At 44.2% G+C, this 24,856-nt stretch overlaps 1 protein-coding gene across 4 annotated transcripts in view; it reads left to right on the plus strand.

The window, feature by feature from the left end:
• Positions 1-24,856, plus strand: part of Irak2 (interleukin 1 receptor associated kinase 2) — a 69,387-nt gene that overhangs the window by 20,609 nt on the left and 23,922 nt on the right. For 3 of the 4 annotated variants that reach the window (XM_013146285.3, XM_063225254.1, XM_013146286.3), the window contains exon 3: positions 18,743-18,886. In XM_013146285.3, coding sequence (XP_013001739.1) covers positions 18,743-18,886 — 144 coding nt within the window. Of the gene's footprint in view, positions 1-14,601; positions 14,729-18,742; positions 18,887-24,856 lie in introns of those variants that run through there. The other variant, XM_013146287.2, reaches the window with a different exon arrangement.

The raw sequence follows: 24,856 nt of genomic DNA on the forward strand, positions 1-24,856 counted from the left end.
ACGCTTGCAAGGCGCTTATGCCTCTGAGCTAAATCCCCAGGCCCTCACCCTAGTATTTTAAAGGTCCAGTTTAGCTCTTGGTTGTAGTAGTGCCAAAGGTTATATCAGGAGCTGGTGACCCCTATCTTACCAGTAACTCCTCATACCAGGGTCAGCCTTTACCTTATTTATTTTTGTGGCACTGGAGATTGATCCCAGGGCCTTCAAATTTAATTTTGCAACCAGTCCTTTTTTAAATTATATATTGTAGGGGCTGGGGATTTAGCTCAGCATCATAAGCGCCTGCCTTGCAAGCAGGCAGTCGTGAGTTTGATCCCTGGTACCGATAAAAACCAAAAAGACACACACACAAAAATTATATATTGTATTACGTTTATCTGTGTTTTTTTTTTTTTTTTTTTTTTTGAGGCAGGGTTCACAATGTAGCCCAGGCTGGCCTCAAACTTGTAGCAGTATTCCCGTTCGGCCTCTTGAGTGCTGAGATTGCAGATGTGTGACACCATGCCCAGCTTTTTTAAAATTTATGTATCTTTAAATTTTTGAGATGTCTCTGCAGGTTGCTTAAGTTGGCCTTAAACTTGGTGAGCCTCCTGCCTCAAGTGTCCCAGAGTGCTAGGGTTCCAGGGGTGCACTGCCACATCTGGCTTCTTCACTGATTCTTGGGAGCCTGTTGTATCAGCATTATAGACTCCCATCTGGGATGGAGGCAGACTCAGGAGCTCCCCTAAGAGCTTGCTCACCCTGTCTGGGCCAGTGGGCACCCAACTCTGACCTCACTTCCACTCACAATCCGTTGGCCAGAAATCCCTTATGCAGCACTCCTGGCAGCACGGGAGGCTGGGAAACAGTCTTCACCAGGAGGTTGCAGACACACGTGACACATCTGTTACTCTAGAAGTGAGGACATGTGTGTCAGAGGACCAATTAGAAGTCTCTGCCATAGGCAGTCCCATCTGGCCCAGAATGTACACACCTGGCTCCTCACACATGAAAAGGCCCTGTCCCCAAGGGGGATAGAGATGTAGTACTCAGGAGCCGTCTGTACACCGTGGAGCCAGAACTGTGGCTGATGCCCTCCTGTCCACGCCCTGTGGCCGGTGTGCTTCACCCCAGCTGTTTGGGTGCCTATGCTGAGTAGAGGTGAAGGCACTGTCTGCTCCAGAGGTGGTTTCTCTGTTCTGCCCAGCTGGCTCTGCTCAGTAGACACATGATTTGGAAAGCTTCCTAAGAAAAATCACCTGGAAGCTCTGTTGTGACTTTTTTTTTAATCAGTACGGGGGATCGAACTCATGACTAAGCTTTTGCAAGGCAGGCACTTATGCTGCTGAGCTAAATCCACAGCCCTTGGAAACTGTTGTACAGCTCAGTGGTAGAGGATTGGCCTAGCAGGTGAAGCCTGTATCCCCAGCACCCTCCAAATCCCCCCAAATAACCTGCAAATTAGTGGGCCCCACTGCTCCTCATCTTTTGGAGACACTGGGGCGGGGCCAATGGTATGAGTTAAAGACTGCCAGCGATCCAGTGTACTGGGCAGCCTGTGATTGCTGGGTTTGCCCTGAGTGGCAGAGGGGATGGAGCTGGCTAGGTCCGAGTTCTCTGCAGTCTTACCTGAGAAGGAATCCAGAGGCTCCAAAGGAATCCATGGGCTCGTTGGCTTTCCCACCCTTATACCATTTTCTGCTGATGTAGCTTGGGACCTTGAGGAGAGCATCAGGGTTCAAGTAATTACCAGCTCTTAGGAGCCCAGGTCTGTGGTTCTCAGAAAGACCTAGAAGCTTCTGGGCTCTGAGTTTTTAATCAGTCTTTCCTTGGTAATTGCAGCCAAGGAGCCAGCCTCGACATACCTTGGTTGACACACTGATTTTTTTTTTTTGAGGAGGTGTAGCTTTTATTTGTTTACCAATATCTTAAATTTTGACCTAGCATGGTGGTACATGCTTGTAATCCCTACATTTGGGAGGCTGGGGCCGGAGGCTGGGCCGGCCTCAACTACATAGCAAGACCCTATCTCAAACCCAAAAAGAAAAGAAAAAAAACCTTTTTGGCACAATTTTGATGCATATAGGGATCATATTTACTGCAGGGAATTTGCACCCACTGCTGTACACTGATAGAGCTGCCGTGCTCACATTGCCCCTCTCCTGATTTAATGAGTTTACCCGAGGCCTCCTTTGATGCCACCTGAGAGACAAGTTGGGTGGGAAATTCAAAAGGTAATATTATACTTTTCAGGTAAAGGCATTAACTGGCCTTATTTTCAATTCTGGAACCAGGTGACACCAACCCTTCATAAAACAACCCAAGTGTTCCTGTGAGCAAAGTAGACAAAATTGGTTTTAAAAATAGAAAAGTCTTTTAGACTCCCTTGAAACACAAGGGCCTGGGAGTGTAGCTCAGTGGTAGAGCACTTGTCTAGCATGCAGAGGCCCCGGGTTTGATCCTTCACAATGAAAACATAAAAATACAAAAGGCCTGCGGATGTGACTCAGTGTAGAGGCACTGGGTTCAGTCCTTGGTGCCACGAACACACAGTAGGGGACTGGGAGACAGAAGAGTGACCAAGGAATCAGGTTGTTTCATCTTTTTGTGTGTAAGGGTTAGAGCAGAAGGACCCTCATGATCTGCCAGTTAAACCTGGTTTGTTGGGGAAATTTGAACAGCTAGCTTGTTTGCTTTCCCCCTCTCTTTCTTGTTCGGTACCAGGTAGCTTAGCTTTAGTTACGTTAGTGCGTGTGACTGCTTTCTGTTTTCTGATCACCTTTGGCTGTGAAGCCCAGGCTAGCCTGGAACTGGCAATTCTGCCTCAGGCAGCTGAGTGCAGAGACTGTAGGCTTGCGTCACTGCACTTGGCTTCTGTTTTAATTTTTAAAAGTATTTTTATTAGCATACATTTGCAGTATATCATGTTTCTATTCTGTGAGGAGTAGGCCTCTCGCAAATGTGCAACAGAACTATCAGCATGTGGACCAGAAGGACAGAGCGAAAAACGAGACTTTATTTCTTGATTTTGTAAGAGCAGGTGTCAGCTGGGTGTCATGACTCACACCTGTAATCCTAGCACTCAGAAGGCTGAGGGCAGGAAGATCCCTGCTTTGAGTTCGAGTTTGAGGCCAGCTTGAATTACATAGGAAGATCCTGTTTCAAGCAATACAAAACAAAAACAAAAAGAAATGGTGCCAGCCAAGCAAACAGACTGACATACCAAGAGAGCTTACAGTGAGCAGTTAACTGTCAGCACAAAGTTCCCTTCCATTGGCTCTTTAATTAGCTAAGTACTGTGGGGCGTCCAATATTTACCCTTGGCCTGCTCCTTCTATAAACATTTTGTGGGTTTAAAAAAATTTTTTTTCAAATCCATTTTATTCAAACATAAAAAGAAAAAAAAGAGGTAGGAAAAACCCGATAAAATTTCAAAGCACGTCAATCAAGGGGGTAACAATGGTACATACATTGCACATTGTCATCCCCAAATCATTCACCCAGAGCACAAGACATTTGCATTCAATTGTCCGAGCAACGCCAGTGCAAACCTTTCTCTTCAGCAAACTCAGAGAAATCAGTAGTATAAATATCTTAACTATTTTTAAAATATACATATGCATACACATATATGTATTTGTTCCACTTACACACTAATGAAATAATATGATGTTTAGACATGTGTGTCTTATTTTACTAATGAGTATGTTTTCCAGGTGCATCCATTTCCCTATAAAGGTGTCCACTTCATCATTCTTTATGGCTGAGTAGTACTCCATTGCATAAAAAAAACCACATCTTTTTTTTTTTTGAGACAGGGTCTCACTATACAGTTCAGGCTGGCCTTGAGCTCACTTTGTGGCCCAGGCTGGTCTCGAACTCGCAATGATCCTCTCACCTCAGCCTCCCGAGTGCTGGGATTACAGGCATGAACCACCACGCCCGGCTCCAAAACCACATCTTTTAATCCATCCCTCAGTTGATGGACATTTAGATTGTTTCCTAGATCTGGCTATTACAAACTGTGCTGCTATAAACATGGGAGTACATATATATCTGTAGTATGATGTTTTTAATTCTTTTGGGAAGATATCCAGAAGGGGCATAGCTTGGTCAAATGGAACCTCCGTTCCTAGTTTTTTGAGGAATTTCCACAGTGGTTGCACCCGTCTACACTCCCACCTACAGTGGAGAAATGTTCCTTTTCCCCCATACCCCTCTAGCATTTGTTATTGCTTGATTTCTTGACAATACCCATTCTTTCTGGGTGAGGTAGAATCTCAGTGTGGTTTTAATTTGCATCTCTTGAATGACTAGTGATGCTGAACATTTTTTTACATCTTTGCTTGCTGTTTGTATTTCTTTATCTGAGAAGTGTGTCTCAGGATCTCAAATGCCCGTGTTCCGATTGGGCCTTTAAATCTGGGAGGACTGATTGTTTTGAGTTATGTTCTTGATAGTAATCCTTTGTCTGAGGAACAGCTGGCTTACATTTTCTCCCACATTGTGGGCTGTCTCTTTACTCTGTTGGTGGTTTTTCTTGCTGTGCAAAAGCTTTTCAGTAAGGTGAGATCCCATTTTTTGGTCTTTGTGATAGTTCCTGTGCAGTCTGAGTTTTGTTCATAAAGTCTGCCTACACCAGAGTTTTCAAGAGTTTTACCTGCTCTTGGGGCTTGCGGGATTTAGCTCAGCGGCTTAAGCGCCTGCCTTGTAAGCAGGCAGTCATGAGTTCGATCCCCGGTACCAATGAAAAAGACAAAAAAAAAAAAAAAAAAAAAAAAGAGTTTTACCTACTCTATCATCCAGCAGATTTAATTTTTTGGTTTTAATATTAAGATCTATGATCCATTTTGATTTTAGCTTAGTACTTGTGAAAGGTATGGGTCCAGTTTTAATCTTTGGCATGTGTAGAGCAAGTTTTTCCAGCACCATTTGTTAAAGAGGCTTTTCCCCAGTGAATGTGTTTGGCACCTTTGTCAAAGATAAGGTGGCTTAGTGTGTCTGCAGTTGTTTCTGTGTCTTCTAATCTATTCCATTGATCTTTGGGTCTTTTTTTTTCCAGTACCACACTGTTCTTATCATAGTAGCTTTATAGTATAATTTCAAGGCAGGGATTGTGCTGTCCCCTGTCTTGTTGTTGTTGCCCAGGATCACCTTTGCTATCCTAGGTCTCTTCTGGTCCCAGATGAATTTTAGGATTGTTTTCTCTCATTCTGTGAGATATGCTATTGGAATTTTGATTGGGATTGCATTGAATCTGTATAACAGTTTTAGAAGTATGGCCATTTTCACTATATGGTTTTTCCTACCCAGGAGCATGGGATAGCTCTCCATTTTCTAATATCCTGTTCAGTCTCTGTTGGGCGCAGGGGCTCAACATACCATACCCCACCCGGGACTAAGGACCACGTCAGCTTCCACAATGCGCTACGTCCCTCTCTAAACTAGCCACCCCGTGCTCACTCCGTATTTGCCCCGTGCCGACTCTGTGGCAACCCCTGATTGACCACAGCTGGGTATATTGGCCAGAGCCCGCATCTCATCCCAACCCTGCCTCCTCGTGACAGCCTGTGATTGGTCACAGCCAAATATATAAGCCAGAGCCTGCAACAATAAAGCGGCAGTTATCTGTTACCCACAAGAGCGTCCTCTGTCTCATTGGGGTGCTGCGCCGGTCAAGTCTCCTTTTTCAGAGTACTATAGTTTTGTGTTTTTTTGGTTTTTTTTTTTTTTTTTGGGTACTGGGAATTGAACTCTAGAGTACTATAGTTTTCAATTTAAAGGTATTTTACATCCTTTGTTAAATTAATTCCTAGGTATTTCATTTTTGGGGGTGCTATTGTAAAAGGTACTGTTTCCTTGATTTCTCTCTCAGTGAGCTATTGTTTGTGTACAGAAAAGCTATTGATTTTTGAGTGTTGACTTTGTAACCAGCTGTTACTGAATTTGCTTATTAAATCTAGGAGTCTTTTAGTGGAGGTTTTGGGGTCTTCTAAGTAGAGTATCATGTCATCTGCAAATTATAGTTTAACTTTTTTCCTGTCTTTATTCTTTTTATTTCTTTCTCTTGTCTAATTGAACCAGCTGAAGTTTCCAGGACTTCGTTGACTAAGAGTGGAGACAGTGGACTTCCTTATAGTGTTCCTGATTTTAGAGAGAAAGCTCTCTGTTTTTGTCCATTTAGTATGATGTTAGCTATTGGTTTGTTGTAGATGGCTTTTATCAGATTGAGATATCTATTCCAATTTTCTGTAGAGTTTTTATCATGAATGGGTGCCTTTTCTGCAGCTGTTGAGTTTTTTCTGCATCTTTTGAGATGAACATATGATTTTTGTCCCTACCGCTGTAAATATGTTGTATTCCATTTATGGATTTGCATATGTTGACTCATCCCTGCATCCCTGGGATGAACCCTACTTGATCATGGGGTACAGTCTTTTTGATGATTTGCTGCCGTTTTCCAGTATCTTATTGAGGATTTTTGCATCAATGTTCATTAGGAGATTGGTTTTGGAATTAGAGTAGTGCTTGGTTCCAGGAATGAATTTGGGAGCATTGCTTCCCTTTCAATTTCATTAAAGAGTTTGAGAAGTAATGGGGTTAGGCTTCACTAAATTTCTTAAGGAATTCAGCAGTGAATCCATCAGGGCCTGGGCTTTTCTGTGTTGATAGGTTTTTAATTATATCTTTAATTTCACTTTATTGATTTTGGGTTATTTAGGATTTTTATGTCTTCTTGATTCAGCTCTGGTAATTCATATGTATCTAGGAATCTGTCCATTTCTTCTGTATTTTCCATCTTGTTAGAGTACACGTTTTCAAGTAGGTATGGATGATTTCTGGATGTTTGCAGGGTCTGTTGTGATTTCACCCTTTTCATTCCTGATTGCATGGATTTGAGTCTTTTCTTTCCTTTTTTTGATAAGATTGGCCAAAGATTTGTCAATTTTATGTAATCTTTCAAAGAACCAACTCTTTGATTCATTGATTCTTTGTATTGGGTTTTTAGTATCCAATGTGTTGATTTATGCTCTTATCTTTGTAATTTCCTCCCTCATGAGCTTTTGGCTTAGCCTGCTCTTCTTTTTCTACAAGTTTGAGGTTCACCATTAAGTTGTTTATAGTGCTTGCTCTGTTTTCCTGATGCTGATATTTACTGCTACCAGTTTGCTTCTTAAGCCTACTTTCATTGTGTCCCACACTATTTTTAATGTCATTTGTGGTATCTCCTGCTTGTTCATTGATTCTAGTTAATCTTAGGTTATCCTTCTTTGTCTCATCTAGCAGCTGCTGAACTGATTTCTCATGGTCGCTTGCTAGTTCTGAGAAACCTGTTTTTTCCTGGTCACTCCCTGCAAGCCTGTCTTCAGTATCTGAGATCCTGTCCTCACATTGGCCTAATCTGCTTTGAATACTTTCAATGGAGTTTTTATTCTCCTGGATAACTGCTTGAATCTGTTTTATGGATTCCATTTGTTTGCTGTGTTGTGCTTCTGTAATTTGCTTAAGCTTGTCTATTTTTTTTTTTTTTTGTCTATGTCTGCTTAACATTGCTAAGCATGGTGTGTATTTTGGTAATCTCTGTAGTTATTTGAGAGATTATTTCTGATTTTATTTTTGCCAGAGCCTCACTGATTTGCTTTGTTGTTACCACTTCAGAGAAACCTGGTGTGGGGTTTGCAGACTGTCCCCCCTCATTGCCCCCTGGGTCTGCCTTTGGTGAACTGGGTGTCTGGGGTTGCATCTCGTTTAAGTGTCTTCTCATTTCTTTTATTTTTATTTATTTATTTTTTTAGTTTAATTCCTGTGGTGGTGCTTGTAAGTTGGTTCTTGTGAGTTGCTTTATTGGTGGTATTTAGGACACTTAGGCGATGGTTACGTCTCTGAGGTGTCATCCAGGTGTAGCTGGTTTTGGGTTTGAGTCTATTGAAAGATTTTACCTCTTCAGTTTGTTGGAGATGAGAAGTTGTTGCTCATTTGGCCTGATCCCTGCTTCTTTGGCGCTGTGCCACCATATTTTCTGTGACCCTTAGTTAATCTCAGTTATGGATTATCAGGGCCAACAGCTGTTTAGAACAATTATGTCCATTTTGGCTTTAGTGGTACCAATAGCATCAAACAGCCTAGGAAACCACAAACTGAACTAACCCTTCATTTGCAACTTTTAACTGTATGAACTAGATTTGTGATTAGGTAATCAAATGTAAAGAAATCAGATAATTATATGAAATATGTAAGTGTAATGTATCAATTTTGCCCTTGGGGGTTAAAATTTAAAATGGATTAAGGAGAAAATAGAGAAGTGGAAGAAGAGAAAGAGATTACAAGTGAGGCTGGAGGACAAAGATGGGTCCTGCCAGCTTAGGGGGACTGTGCAGAAGGCTGAAGGAGAAGAGAGACATACAAGGCAGAACAGAACAGAACAGGACCACACCCACAGAGAGGTGAGGAGCCACTCACACTCATTAAAACAAAAAACAGAGAAAAAGAAACAACTGAATAAATCAAAACAAAGCAAAACAAATAAACCAGAATATTAAAAACAGTAGTCCACTTGCAGGATTCTCTCTGGGTTTACTAGTAGACAGCCGTGGAGACAGCGTCCAGAACCGTGCCGCTCTGTCCCTGCAGCCGGCCATTGCTCTGTGGTGGAGTATCAGATGACCTCAGCAGGCCTGCCCTGACACCAGACCCATCCGGCTCCCTGCAGTCCGAGCAGTTTTCCTGGGTCTGTTCCCACAGTGAGGGTCTGCTGGAGGAACCCAGCAACCATTCTGGTTCTGGGCGTATCTGGCCGGACTGCAGACTGGATCCTGGCCATCGCTGTCTCCTGCAGCAGGACTAAGTCCTCTGCCCTGACTGCAAGCCAGCGAAGCCTTCCATGTCCACTGCTCCCCGCCACTGCCACGTCTCTGTGCAGAGGCCTCTGGGGTCAGCAGCCTCCACTGTCACCTTGACTGTGTGTCCCCAGGTTCCAGCAGCTCCCCTCCCGCAGTGAGTCCGGCTCTGGGCCAAGGTGCTGCCAGCCACCGCCTTCTTCATTAAAGTTTCTCTTTTTAGTTTTACTCCCTCTGTGGGCTTCAATTCACCCTTCAGATTCTCCTTAGGTCCAGGGATCCACTTCCTCCCGTCTTGGCTTCCTCATGATCCTGTATCCCACATCTGGGCCACTGTCAGAGAGGCTGTTTTCTCCGTTGCTTATTGCTCCGCCATCTTCCCGGAATCCTCCTTTTTGTGGGTTTTAAAAGCAAAGGATTAAGCTACAGAGGGCAGCTTCTTAACTGCCACTACTTTTCCAGTCCGAGTTAGTATAGTGACTGCCAGACCTTGTTTAGAGACCCTTTCAGACCCATGACAGTCACACCCACAGGCTGGGAGTAGCTTTCCCCTCAGAGTTTATCCTGAAAATAGGCCACTTTGACTTTCTATTGCTTTTTCTTTATTTTTTCTTTCTTTATTATTTATTTATTGGTCTTTTTGAGACAGGGTTGAGACAGGGTCTCACTGTGCAATTCAGTCTGGCCTTAGCTCACTTTATAGCTCAGGTTGGTCTCAAACTCACATCGATCTTCCTGCATTAGCCTCTGAGGCTGGGATTACAGGCACATGCTACCACGCCTGGCCCTTTTTTATTTTTAAAACTTGTTTCATTAATTAAGTTTATTGGTATATTTTAAGTATACACAGTGATCATATTCATCATAAGGAATTTGTTTCTCTACATGATATATCATGATTCTTTTTTTCTACCCTCCTTTCAACTTTTCTTCCCTTTCTTATTTACAAAAGTTTAGTTTCCATTTTTTCTTCTTTTCTTATTTTCCTTCTTTTCTTGTTTTTTCTTTTCCCCAATCCCTTCTATATTTCTCTTTCCCATTTGAACATTTTCTTCCTATTTCACAGCATCTATTACATATTTTGGTCCTTATTTATACTTTTGGTTTCTCACATCAGAGAAACAATGTGGTGTTTACATGTGTGTGTCTGATTTATTTCACTTAAGAGTATGTTCTCAAGGTACAGCCGTTTACCTAGAAATGTCTCAAGCTCATCCTTCTTTGTGGCTGAGTAGTGTTCTGCTAAGAAAAAGCCTTCCATCAGTTGATTGGCATTTGGGTTGTTTCCAAGATTTAGCTATTACTAACTGTGCTGCTATAAACATGGGTGTGCATATATCACTGTGATGTGATCCTTTTAATGCTTTCACAAAGATACGAAGATGAGGGAATTGGAGTTGAATGGAACCTCTAGGTCTATCAGCTTTTTCCGGAATCTTCACACTGATCTCCACAATGGTTGTACCAGCCTACGCGCCCACCAGTAGTGGAGGAGGGTTCATTTTTCTCTATAGCCCTGCCAGCATTTTTAGGGTTTGACAGTCTAATACCGATTTGAGATTTTTAAAAAGTCTTACAGAAAATTAGAATAGATGGTCTTTATTTCAATCTGATAAAAACTGTGACACGCCAATAGCCAACATCACACTAAATGGTTAAAAACTGATGTTTTCACTCTAAAATCAGAAACAAGACGAGGATGTCCAGTATCACCAATTCGTTTCAATATAGTTCCAGAAACATCAGCCATAGCAGTTATGCAAGAGAAAGAAATAAAAGAAATAAGGATAAGGAAGAAATTACCATTATTTGAAGATGACATTATGCTCTATTTAGAAGACCCCAAAAACTCCATATATAAAGAAGTCTTCTGGGGGAGTTTTTTTTTTCTTTTCTTTTTTTGGTGCTAGGTGTCGAACTCATGACCTCACACTTGCCAGGCAGCTGCTTAAATCCACGGCCCATCTTCTAGATTAAATAAGCAAATTCATCGCATAAGTAGATACAAAGTCAACACTCAAAAATTAATAGCATTCCTGTACATGAATAACAAACTCACTGAGAGAGAAATTAGGGAAACTACACCTTTCATGATAGCATCCAAAGAAATGAAATACTTAGGATTCAGTCTAACAAAGGACTAAAAGCCCTCTATATTGACAAGTTCAGTTCTGTGAAAAAGAAGACTGAAGAAGATTCAGAAAATGGAAAATTATCCCTTGTTCTTGGGTAGGAGGAATCAATATAGTGAAATGGGCATCTCCCAAAATTGTTATACAGATATAATGCAATCCTGATCAAAATTTCAACAACATACCTTGCAGAACTAGAGAAAACAATCATAAAATTGATTTAGAACCAGAAGAGTACTAGAATAGCAAAGGCAGTTCTGGGCAACAAAGTCAAGGCAGGAGGCATCATGATCCCAGACTTGAAATTATACTGCAGAGCTGCTGTGATAAAACAGCATGGTACTGGCAGAAAATACCAGAACCATGTGAACAGTGCCAGTGAACAGCGCCAGTGAACAGATCAGAGAATGCAGAGGATCAGTGAACAGATTAGAAGGTGTAGAAACTCCTCTAGACATACTCATCCACCTTATCTTTGAATAAGGAGCCAAACACCTTCCCTGGAAGGTGGCCTCTGTAATAAATGGTGCTGGGAACACTGGATTTCCACATGCCAAAGATCATGTCTTCTACCAGGCACTAAACTAAAGGTGAAATGGATCAAAGGTTTAAATATTAAAACAGAAACACTGAATCTGATGAAAGATAGAATAGATAGAACTCTTGAAGACGTATGGTGATGTAGGAAAAGACTCCATGAACAAAACCTAATTGCATAGGAATTATCACAAAGAAGCAAAAATTGGGATCTCATCTCATTAAAAAGGTTTTACAACAGAGTGAAGAGACATCCCATAGTGTGAGCAAAAATTTTAGCCAGTTGTTTCTCAAAGAACTATCTAAGATATATAAAGAACCAAAAAAAATCAGACACCCCAAATTTAAAGACCCAATTGAAAAATTGGCATCTGAAATGAATGCACACTGAAAGTGTGTCCATTTTCCTACAAATGACTCAAGTTTATCAGTCTTTATGGCAGAGTAGTAATCCAATGTGTGTAAATACTACATTTTTTCTTATCCATTCATGTGTTAATGGACATATGGTCAGGCGCTGTGGTGCTGAGTTGTATCCCTGACCCTATACTATGTTTTTTTTTTTTTAAATTGGTACCAGAAATCGAACTCATGACCGCCTGCTTGCAAGGCAGGTGCTTATGCCGCTGAACTAAATCCCCAGCCCCTTGAGACAGGATTCTTGAAACGAATAAGTTATCTAGATTGGCTCAAACTAAAGATTCTGCTGCCTCAGCCCTCCAGAGTTCTGGGTTCACAGGCATGTATCACCACACCCACCTATTTCTATTGTAGCTTGTTTTGTGTTTTACTTTTGGGACGGGGTCTGGCTAACTTATCCAGGTTGGGTTAAGCTTGTGATTGTCTTGCCTTAGCCTCCGGTGTGCCTGGGGTGACAGGCCTGTGAAACTGTACCAGGCCTTCTTGTCCCATTATCTTCCGCACTGAGCTGGTGCTCAGTGGTCCAGCAGCTGGAACTGGGATCGCATCGGTGAGGTAAGACTCTCCATCCTGCCTCCCCCAACCGGGGCGGCGGCTGGGGTGGGGTGCAGGCGGCCATGGTAGTGGTGCAGGTGGCAGTTACATGGGCAAGAGAGTTAATATTGAATTAAAAAGACTTCACCGAGTGCCTGCAATGTGCCAGGCAGCCTGTTGTCTTCTGTGGGTGACGGATAATGAAGCAGCAACCAGGCTGACATGCATGCGCAGCCATTGTGCATGTGTGCTTGGGGGCCCTGCGGAAGCCCTGAGGTGTGTGCCTAGGCTGGTCAGCCTAAGGATGGCTGGTCAGCAATGTGGGGACCACTGGACTCTTCCCAGGATGGGCCTGACCTGGAGTAGGTGGGGCTGTGTTTGAGGCCCAGGTGGAGGATGGCAGGGAGGGTGGACAGTGTGGGCTGCAGCTAGAGAAGGAAGGCTCAGCCGCCCAGTGCCGCAGAGGCCAGCCTGTGTGTTTGCTGTGGGATGACTGCGGGGCTGTTTGCTGTGTTTTTGCCTTCTTCAAGTAAGGTTGTCTATAAGCCAACCTCTTTTGCTTGGACCATCACTTACTCTGTCTTATGGAATGGAGTGCTGCTTGAGCCAAGAACCTAAGAAGAGCCAGGAAAGCTTGTTTAATATCTACTTTTTAAAAAGCGGGCAGCTGGAGGCTGAGATATACTTTATTTATATGGTAGAAAACAGGCTTACCCTGCAGGAGGTCTGGAGTTTGATTCCTCAGAAGCAAAAATAAGAGCTGGGAACATACAGCTCAGTGCATGAGGCCCTGGCTTCAATTCCCAGCACCCTCCACCTCCCCCACATAGGGAAGATGCTGGCTTGCACTGTGATCCTGTTTACTTAGGAGACTGAGGCAGAAAAATTGCAAGTTAGAGGCCAGCCTGGGCAGTTTAGCCAGACCCTGACTTGGGGGGAAAAAAAGAAGAGACAATGGATAGCTTCCGTTTTGGGGTGTATTCCACTGTTCTGTAGAGTAGGGGCTGCTTGGGGTTTCCTTGGCACAATTTATGACAGGAACATTTGTTAATACTGTTTTCCCAGCATAGTATGTGGTGTAGAAACTCATCACAGCCGGGAGTTAGGCTTGTGGTTCTGGGGATGACCGGCTTACACCTGGCTTGTGCCAATGAGCCCTTTCCTCATCACTTCTGTTACCTTTTTTTAACAATTTTATTTGAAGGAGATTAAGACAAAAGAGGGCATAACAAAGTAGATCAGATCAGAACAATGCAAGGAACACAGCATTTTACCACAAGACAACCCGTAATTAACAGTAACTATCATAATGTCTCTTTCTTTGAAAATTGAGCGTAGCTTCATATAGGATAGTATCAAGCAAAACAAAATAGTATAAACCCATTCAAGAGAATGAAAGCATTACAGGGCTTTCAGAACCAAATAGCAGAGATGAACAATGGCTACTATATTACCTCATTTTGTTATCTTTTCTTATTGACTGCAAATTGAGGTTCACAGACTAGGTGGCTCGCCCAGTATTGTGTAGCTTGCGAGTAACAGGCTAAGGTAGTGCGGCCCGTTCATGTGACCCTAAGTTGTGCCTAGAGACATCACTAGATATTGTCAAGCCTCATTTTCCCTCCCTGAAACCTGGTAGAGGCATTTTTCCTTCTACTTTGCCTATCAATAAAACCAGAAGCTTCAAAACTAAGGGATGTGATTTTATTTTTTAATGCTGCATCAGCTGGGTGTGTTACGCCTGCCCGTGATCCTAGCCCTCTGGAAGGCTGAGGCAGAAGGATTCCAAGTATGTTGTCTCAAAAAAAGATTTAAAAAGTGCTGGGGCACATCTCACTGGCAAGGTTCTGAATTCAGTCCATAGTACTGCAAAACAAAAAGCCCAGACACAAAAACTGGTCCCTAAGTTTTCAGAGGGATGGTGCGGGTGGTGTTCAAGTGATCTACTGTGTGTCACATACGTGCTCTGTAGTAAGCTATTGTAACTAGTTTCCACAGAGTTATAACAGGCGCCCTGAAATCTCAGTTGTGCCACACAACAAAGGTTGAGTTCCCTCCCCTACGAAGTCTGATGCGGGTCACGCCACTGGCTGTCATTTGGTTTTTTGCCTTGGGAAGTCTACATTGCCAGCCCTTTGTATTTTGTACTCTGACACCAGGGTCTTGTGGAGTCACTAAGTTGCTCAAACTGGGCTTGAACTTTGATCCTCTTGCCTCAGCCTTCTGGAGTGTTAGGATTGCAGGGTTGCATGTGTACACGCAGCTCACCTGCAGTCTCGAAGCCTAAAGGTGAGTATGTTGGGAACTCAGGGCTTTTTGGGTCACTGCGGCAGGCAGACAGGAAGGGAAGAGGTGCAGTGGCTGCTGGTTGCTTTGCCCGGAAGTGACAGGGAGCCTCTCTGGCTAGAACCAGCCACACACCTCCAACTGGCCTACGGGAGGCTGGGACCTCAGAGGCAGCAGTGGGTGCTGGATTAACTCACTTCAGTTCATGGATTTGTGGGGGTTTTTTTTTGTACTGGGAATTGAACTAAGGACCTTGCGTTTGCTAAGCAGGCACTTGTGCCACTGAACTATATCCCCAGCCCTGGTTCACAGATTTGTGCAAGGCTCTGCTGAACTGCATTCTGCAAGGGTCCATGAGGTCTGATCTTGCCCAGTTCTCACATACCATTTCCTGCTTTCCTATTGCTCCTGCAGCTTGGCCACAAGGGTCGGCCTGCACCCAAACAGTACCAAAATGTGCTCTTCCTCAGGGCTTTTGCACATGCTGTTCCTGGAGCACTGTTCCCTTCCTCCCTCATGGCCCCTGCTTTCTTCCTGTCGCTGGTCCTTTTCATCTCTTGGGACTCCGCTTAATGCTGTGTGCTCCGTGGAGTGTGCCTTGAGTACCCTGTTCCAGTAGGTCTGATGAGTTCTCTTCCTCAAGTGTCTTTTTAGGATGAGTCCTCTCGGTTTAAAATGTTGTATGTCTGTTTTTGATTATTTTGTAATACTGGGGGTTGAACCCAAGTCCTCATGTTCTATCACTGAGAGAGACTCCTAGGGCCTCAGGGGCTTTTCCTTAACCAGCTTGAAGTCGGGATTCTGTGCATGTTGATAAAGAATGGTGTCCTGTCACCGATACAGCAAGACAGGACATACACAAGGCACCTCAGGGGCCGGGGGAAGGTTCTCTGAGCACCTGGGACAGAGCCTCAGGAGGACAGGTCCTGCTGTCAGAGCTGTCTGATTTTGTGCCTAGCTGGAGTGGGGAGTACCGGATGGTGCATGGTGTGTGTGCCGTGAGTGCTGTGCTATGTGCTGTGTGCTATGTGTTCCAGAAGGGTCAGGCTCAGGGATAAAAAGGGAAAAGAAAAGCAGGCCCAGAAAGCTGACATGCCTGTGGTGTGGGCAGCAGACCAGAGTTCTTTGGGTATCGTGGAACCACGTCTGCTTGCTCTAGAAGGGGTCTATTCCAGCCAGTCAGCTGAAGAGGAAAAGCAAATGCATAAATATTGCATCATTCTTTGACTTGAGGGTTGTGAGGGAGAAGTTTCTAGAGTGAACCTGTCAGGCAAAGACTCTGTGGCCTTCTACGCAGTGAGCAGGGCTGCCTGGCCTCAGTGTCATGTCTCCTCAGCAAGGGAGGACCTCAGCGAGCAGAAACTTTCACTGCAGCAAACACGGCCAAGCAGCTGTCCTTGCTTTCCCTTGGCCCTGGAGTTTCAGAGGCTGCATGTAGGATGGGATGTTGGTGGCAGTAGCAGTACGAGCAGTAGCAGCTCGTGTCCCCTGAGCTGTCACTTTGTCCTCAGGCAGCTCTCAGGGTGGTGGAGGGCCCAGCTCCTGGTCTCATTTGTCTGATGGTTCCCTTAGTAGTGAGCCCGCTGGTAGAGTCTGTAGGAACTGGAATTCCTGCCAGGATGCTGTGAGCTCACTGCTTAGCTTCTGGTCGGTGGTTTGTAGTCATTAGAGAGCTTGGGACACTGTGCACAGAGACAAAGAAATCACACTGTCAGCCAACCCTAGTGAGCACAAGGGGCAGAGAGGGGCTTCTGCCTGCATCTTCTGCGCTGCCACTGACTGACCTAGTGCCAGCGGCCAAGACTCTGTGTCAGCCTGCCCCTCTGGTGGCTGACAGGGACCCAAGCAGGAGGACCCATCCCTCATCTCACCTGCACGCATGTGGCTCACTGGCCTCCTCCTCCCCTTGCTGATGGCTTTATTCCTTAATGTAGCAGGTTGAAAGAGCTGTGTTGTATCTCTTCAGTGACCAGAGACCAGGCTTCCAGGGGGTGAGGACAGAGAGGCCATTTGTTGTCTGGTGGTTTTGACCAGGGAAAGCAAGGCAGAGGCCTGTTCTGTCCCTTCCAACTTAGACTGGTGTCAGCAGCTCTGGGGCAGAGAGGAAGATGCCTAGAACCTTCTGCATTGTGTTCCTCTCTTTGCAGCATTGGCGTTCTGAATGCCCAGAACCCAAGGGCCTCACACATGCCAGCCCAACACTGTACTCCTCAGCCTCATACATACTTTGCCATGAACACTTGGCATTTGTACACAACGTTCCTTTTTTGAGTTTAGGGAGAGGAGTCTTCCCAGGGGACCAGAACCCCTTGAGGGGACTGATGCTGGACTGGCAGCTGATAGTGGTATGGGGTTGTGACCCTTCAAGGGTGACTATGGTGCCTCCTGTGCAGGGCATCTCCCCACATGTGCCGATGGCTCCCTCAGAGCTCTGAGACACTGGGTGGAGCGGGGTCTCCAGCCCTCACAGAACCTGTGCGTTCCCCAAACCCATGCCGAACAGAAGTGATGGCTCTTCAGGAAGCAGGTAACCACTGCAGCCAGTCCCCTGTCCCCCTGGGCTATTTGCTTCATCTGCTCAGGTCTCAGTTTCTTGTCTCCAACAAGGATGGAACACAAAGATGTTAAAGGTGCATTGGTCTGTTTTTCCCTATAATACAGAGAGGATAGATATACATGTAGAAATTCACACATGGAAGAATTTTTTAAACTATTTACTGGAACAGATTATATAGTGTACGATATAATGAACAGATACTCTGAAGAAGAAGAGACACTAAGAAACCCAATGCTAATTCTGTAACATTATGATATAAAATCTAGCAATACTATTAGTCACTGTTCAGAGTGATTTAGTCTAGTCTCTTTAAGTTCAATTTCAGCATATATAAAGATAAGGACAGTTACTATGAAGAGAATGAGAGACACTGTGGTAGTCATTATTGTCCTCCCCAATGTCAGGTCTTGAAGACCTAAAAAGCCTTCATCATCCTGTAATGATCTGATTAGTTCTATAATATACAGCATGTATTCAATGTGTGTGAAGATGGGGACAATTATTTGGAAGAAAACTAGAGACAATAAGATAGACAGTGAAGATCTCCAGTGGACTTGCTTTGAAATCCGTATTTCTTTATGAACTGTTTTGTTCTGTTTTGGTATGTTTAATCTTACCCTCTTTAAGATAAAAAACAAGTGTGTAGGACTGATAACCATATTACTAAGTTTTTGAAGGGTCATTGAGCAGAACTGTTGGCACTGTCACTATTTGAATGTCACTTTGTATGCTTTAATTTTGTAACCTGAACAACTATTTCTAAGATGATAGTATGTAACTTATCAACTAGTGATTTCTTACTGTTTATTTTTCTGTAATTCTGTATTATTTCTACCCTTTTTTTCTGTTTTTTCTCTTTAAATAATAATAATAATAATAATAATAATAATAATAATAAGTGCATTGGGGTTGGCTGGCCCTGTCCTAGTGGACTCTCAGTGACAGAACCGCCAGGGGTAGGAGTGCATTTATATGTGGAACAGAGCTCATGTGTCTCAGCTGGGGCAAGGAAGCTGCAGTTCAGCCAGGGCTGCTAAGATCAAGGGTTACTTAATGGGTTGGGCATTTGATTGTTTTATTTTTATTCATTTTTTGCAGAGCTGGACATGGAGGTCAGGGCCTCAGGCCTGCTGGGCAAGTGCTCACCATAGCCCTGGCATATAAGCGAGTAGATGTTAATTTAATGCACTCCACTTTCTAAGTGGGAAAAGAGGCTCAGAGACAAAAGTAACTCATCTGAGGCCATAGAGCTGGCTAGGCAGGTATGGCGCAGGGTGTCTGAGCAGGGCCATCACAGGCCATTCTGCCCAGAGCCTACACCATGCCAATGTGGAGACCACAGCCCAGGGTGGTGGGGCACACTGTATCCATGGCAGAGCTGAAGTGGAACTCAGGTTTCCCATCTTAGTGGTTGCCCCACATCACAAAATGACAGTGACCTTCCTTCTGTCTTATTCCAGGGAAGCAGGGTCCTGAAACCAGCTCTTCCCTGCCAGCTTTCCCAGGGCCTGTGCCACCAGGATCTGCAGCGGCTTTCCTAAGAAGCAGTGAGGAGGACCAGGATGTGGGGAAGCCCCTGGAGCCGGCTGCCTGTCAGGGCCGAGGTATTTTCAATTTCATTTAATTTGTGTAGTTAAACTTATTTAAGGAAATTAAGATTTATCTGTAACAGTGGTAGTGAACCTATAGGACAAGTATTAGTGTATTTTTTTAAGACAAAAGGTGTTACTGTGTGAGCTGTTTTTTCTAACCTAAAGCCTCAGCATTCAGGTTTCATCGCAGTGTTGCCACTTGGTGATGAATCAGCGGGTTCTGGGTCATGGTTCAGTGCACAGTCTGTAGCAGGCTCATAATCACTGATCTCTGTGAATATTCATCTCAGCATGTAGGAGCAACCTGGGAAGGGTCAGAGGGAGTTAAGCACAGGAAAGAAAGTCTGTGCAGAGGCACACACCTGTCGTCCCTTCTGCAGGAGCTGAGGTGGGAGAAGCACTGAGCCCCTGGGTTTAACACCAGTCTGGACAGCATAGCACAACTGTCTCAAAAAATAAACAAAAGAGACAAAAACCAAACTGAGTGTATACATGCATGCCTGTAATTGTGAGGCCAAGGCAGGAGGATTGTGAATTTAAGGCCAGTCTGCCTAAAACAGCAAGTTCAGCTTGACTACATAACGCAGCAGGACCTTTTTGAGAAAAAAATGAAAGAAACAGGAGGGTGTGGGAGGGGAAGGGAGAGGAAGAAAGGAATCAAGGAAAAGAAAAGAAATAAAGACAAAAATCCACCAAGAAAAAGTAGAACAATCAGGTAACAGAAGAATATGTACAGGTGCGTATAGCTCAGGGATAGAGTGTTTACCTAGCATCTGGGAGGTCCTGAGTTCAATCCTCAGTACCGCAAAGAAAAGAAAACCAAACTAAAGCACACACACACACTCATGCACCTCCTGAAAGACCACACATAGGTACTTACTGCCCTTTTGTTCTGACTGTACCAGGAATTGGTGCATGGCTTCTTACCTCCTAGCAAGAGCCCTACCACCAAGCGATACCCTGAACGCCCATTTATCGCCATTTTTGTCAAGAAAATATATCCGTAAGCGTGGGCCTTTTTCTGTACCAGACCCTGTTGTGAATACTTCCAAGATGCTGACTCAGTCCTCAGCCACAGCGTGAGTTGGCTGTTGTTTTTCTCCCCTGTTACCAGTGCAGATGGGGTTGAGGATGAGGACGCTATAGCCTGAGGTTAAACCAGGCCAAGCTTAGCTCTCACTGTGTACGGCTCTGAGCTGGTGTCCAGCTGTGTGTCTGTCTAGTCCTGGGCCTCATGACTGTGCTGTGGGGCATACAGGGTGCCATCTCTACCTTCTTTCATGCTGCCAGCCCTAGAACTATAAGTTGGCCCAAGGTCCCCAGCAGCACAGAGAGGGAGGGTGACTTACTTGAGGGCCCTTGGGTAGAAGGCGGCATCCACACATGGGCCTTGAGCGCACGCCACAGCCACTGTGCACACTGCCAGCCCCGACCTCACAGCCTTCTTCAGACTCCTCTCCACTTCCGAGGGAAACGGTTGTTTGACTGATGGCTGGGGGATGCAGCCTCCAGGTGACTGTCTGGAAATTGATACTCAGTGCTGTGTCTCTGCTCTCACTGCCTCTGCCTTGGAGTCTCGCCTCCTTTCCCCATCTGTGGCCACCTAAGCAGTGAACAGCAGATCCCGGACCCAAGCGGCCTTAGTGCCAGGGACAGCATGGTTGGGACAAGCAGGGCTTCAGCGTTAGACCAGTATTTGAATTCTAATACTGTCATCTTCAGCAGGACAATTGCTCAACCTCTCTACACCTGAGTTTCTTTATCTGTAAACAGGTAAGAACAGCACCTATGGCACCCCATTGTAAAGAACCATACTGGTTGGTGCTGCCACCGTGGAAGTGCTCTAAAATGTTAGTGTGTATTAAGAATGTGCCAGGCATTGGGGATTTAGCTCAGCAGCACAAGCGGTGGCCTGGCAAGCGTGAGGTTGTGAGTCGATCCCTGATACTAAACAAACCAAAAGAATCTGCCAGACATCAGCTGGGCTGAGTCTATGAACTCCAAGCTCAGGCATCTGGGTTATATCCTATAGCTAAAAGATACCTAAAAAGAAAAACACTGTGCAGGCCTTTCATCAGCAATTAAAGATAAGGGATGTAGCCCAGTGGTAGAGCCCTTGTCTAGCATGTGCAAGACTAAATTCAGCCCTTGTACTCCATAGATATATAAATTTATGATAAAGGGAAATGGGCCTAAGGCATATGTGATGATGGTTGTTGGTCAGAGGGAAAAGCAATGAGACAGGAGAATTCTAGGGCAGCACATTCAGCATGAGGTGGTAACAGGCACAACACTTCCTTCTGATAGTCTTTGTCTAAGTTACTGGAAAAACAAGCATCACCTTCACTGCCAGCTTTTGTACTTTCTTGATTGTCCCTGGCTGGCAAATATTCCAGGAAGGTTGAGATAGTTATATAGTGTGCATAGACAGGAAGTGTCTTGTCTAGAGTAAACCAAGCTGAAAATAGCAGACTAATCATTGACTTCATCACAGCTCTTAAGCCCGCCTTGTCTTGGGAAAACCCCATGTTCCATGTTAGAAACCCAGTTGGATCTAGCCCTGCTGTTGCATGAGTCCACTTAAGCCTGTGCAGAGATGCTCTGAGAGTGAAAGCAGAGGCTCTAGAGGGCCCGACAGGAAATGTTTCTGTTTTAGTAAAAGCTCTGGCATTTGGAGAGCTAACTCCCAGGGTTTAGGAGGCCAGGGCTGCACTGGCCTGTGTAAGTGGGCAGAGCTGTCGCCTTCCTTTTCTGTCCTGTGAGGCTTATGCCTATCCTGCTTCCCAGGTCTTGACAGTAGTACATGCACATGTGTGTGTTTCTCACAAAAAAATCTTTAATGTAGAAGCAATGATAGCGTACAGTGAAGCCGCTCGTGCTCTCTTTGGGTGTCACATGTAGCCCATGTGGCTTCTCCAGCTGTCTTTATCTGTCCCCTCCCTTCTCTTAGATAGTTATTATAAGTAGAATATACTTATATGGTGCTATGATCTGTGTCTGGATGTCCTCCAAAGCTTCATACCATCATGGGTGGCAGGATTTTTTTTTTGGTCTTTTTCATTTTTATTGGTACCAGGGATCGAACTCATGACTGCCTGCTTGCAAGGCAGGTGCTTATGCTGCTGAGCTAAATCCCCAGCCCCTTTTTTTTGTCTTTTTGAAACAGGGTTTCACTATGCAGTTCAGACGGGCCTTGAGCTTACTTTGTAGCCTAGGCTGGTCTAGAATGCACAACAGTTCTCCAGCCTTAGCTTCTCAAGTGATGGGATTACAGGCATGTGTAAACATGACCACTGGGTGGCAGGATTTTTGAAACCAGCTAAATCTTGAGTGTGTGATTGATATGTAGTGCAATGTTGAGATCAAGGTTGTTGGTATTAAGGGTGGGTGATTGGTAGATCAGTCCACTGACTGGACAGGCACTGTCCTAAGCCTAATAGGCTGGCTATAATATAAGGGACAGAAAGAGATTTGCTCCCCCTCTCTCTTGCTCCCTTGCTGTCTTCCTCTGCCATGAACTGTTGTTGTCTCTGCCATGTGCTGCTCTGCCTTGGAGCCAGCAGATTATGGACTGAAACAGCCACAAACTGTGAGCTAAACAAACCCTTCTTCCTTTAACTTTGGGTTTCAGGCATTTTGTCTCAATAATGAGAAAAGTAACTAGAACAAAATTTGGTTCCAGAAGTGAGATTGTTGCTGTGACTATGTCTTACCATATAGTTCAAGAGCCTTTGAGAATGGCTTATGAGAAGAGTTTGGAAAGGTTCAGAGGTACCAGCTGAAAAAGCAGAACTAGAATGCTTTAGGCTGTTCTGTTTGGGAGATTCTAGTCAGAGTTCAGAAGACCAGAAGGCTGATAGAAATCCTGCCAGTAAAGACCAGGGTTGGGAGGTTTCTGCTTGAGGGAAGGACTGTATTGGTTGTTGGACTCCTAATGATGTGTGTTATGGCTTGGCAGAAAGTTTGTCTGCATTTTTCTTGTGTTGCGAAATTTTTCCTGAGGCTGAGATTAAGGGTGGCAGACTAATTTAATCCTATAAAAGAAATTTCAAGGCAGTTGAATGTTGAGGTGGTGGCATGGCTGCTGTGGAGGGCATTTAGCCAAATCTATGTTGAGAATCAAAAGCAAAGAATGTAGAAGCATGACTTAAAACATTGTGAGTTTGGTCAGGAAGGAAGCTGCAGTAAAGCTATGGACTGCAAAGATAGAGCAGAAGAGATCTATTTCTGAGAAGAAACAGGAGAATACAAAAGATGACTTGAGGACATCATAGGAGGCAGCAGCACTCCAAGAGGACCAACAGTGCATCAGTTCTCTTTTTATGTTGTTGCCAACAGCCCTCACACCCAGCTCCACATGGATTCATTTTAGCTGGGTGTTACATGCTGACATTAGTTAATTCATCACAGTTCACTCCTAGTCAACTTGATAACCAAACACATTTCTTTAAACCATAGTCTCCAACAGCAGATTTATAAAAATTTAATATGTCTTGACTATTCAGATTAACATTATTATAACAGTTACATACATACAATCTTATTGCACTAATTTCCACACTAAAAGCAAAATATTCAAAGGGTGCTCAAAATTCATTTTTTTTTTTTTTTTTGTATTAGAGAGCAAAGTCATGACCTCACACTTGCCAGGAAGGCATTTATGCTGCTGAGCTAAATTTCCAGTCCTCAAAATTCAAGTTTAAAATCACAATACTTTGACTAGTTAACCTGATTTTAAATATGTATCTAAAAACTACATATTAAGAGAGCTATTACAATCACGGTCCTTGCCTCCCATTAACTTTTTTTTTTCGTTGTCTTTTTGAGACAGGGTCTCTCTATGCAGTTCAAGCTAGGCTTGAACTCACTTTGTAGTCTAGGCTGGTCTTGAACTCACAACGTTCTCCCTGCCTCAGCCTTCTGAGTACTGGGATTAAAAGCATGAGCTATCACACCCGGCCCCCATTAACATTTTAATGTCAGGACATGGCAATACTAAGAAATGCCCCAAGGGATCTCTTGAATTCCAGATACACTCTTACCTTCTGATAAAAGTCCTTAGATCATTTTTTTCATTGTCCTGTCCCTTCTCAACAACAATATTCTCCTCTGTTTTATCCTTGCAACCCATAGCTCCACTGGAACTTTCCTTCTCATGAAATGTTTTAGATAAACCCACTGGCCCTCTACTCTTAATTTTGAATATAGATCTGGCCAAAAGTTTCAACACTAACCATTCCACTGTTCCAACTGTAGACTGCATTGGAATTTTCTGCCATCCAGGCAGTGTTTCTAATATAAGCAAAATGCAGACCAACTTTCTGCTGAAGCACAACATATGACACCTGGAATCCAGCAACCAATGCAGTCCTTCTCAGTAGAAGCCTCTTGAGCTTCATCTTAACTGATAGCATTTCCATTAGTCCTCTGATTTTCCAGACTCTAACCAGAGTCTCCCATTCAGTTTAGAGCATACAGGAGCTACATCTTTGGCCAATCTCTCAAAATCTTTCTAAATTAATTCCTCAAGCTCTTAAGCCACATGGCCAGGCAACATCACACCAGTGGCCCCACTCCTGGTACTAATTTTATTGTAGTCAGGATTTACAAAGGACAAGATTTAATTCAGGATACATAATTAGGATTATTTTATAGTCACTCAAAGAATCAAATGCAAAAGAGTGTGGGAGGTCTGTCCACATACACTAGAGACCTAAAGAATCCAGCTGAAGACTTAGAGCCCAAGGCAGTGTCCAACATGAATCAAAATGGAGGTCTAGCCATGCAAGTCTGTATCGAGTATCTGCACTGGAAAGTGGTCAATGGTGGAAGCCATAAAGTCTGTACCAGTGGCATGAAGGATCCAGAGCAGGCTGAGGGATCTGCACTGGAGTCAGGAAGCAACATTCAAAGTAAAGACCAGAGCTCTGCTCAACCACAGTGAGGATCTGAAGACAATCACCGCCACCCTCAACAACACTG

The sequence above is a fragment of the Cavia porcellus genome, unplaced genomic scaffold, assembly GCF_034190915.1.
Source record: "Cavia porcellus strain 051 isolate PalLab524CR breed Dunkin Hartley unplaced genomic scaffold, mCavPor4.1 scaffold_15, whole genome shotgun sequence".
Taxonomy (NCBI): Eukaryota; Metazoa; Chordata; class Mammalia; order Rodentia; family Caviidae; genus Cavia; species Cavia porcellus.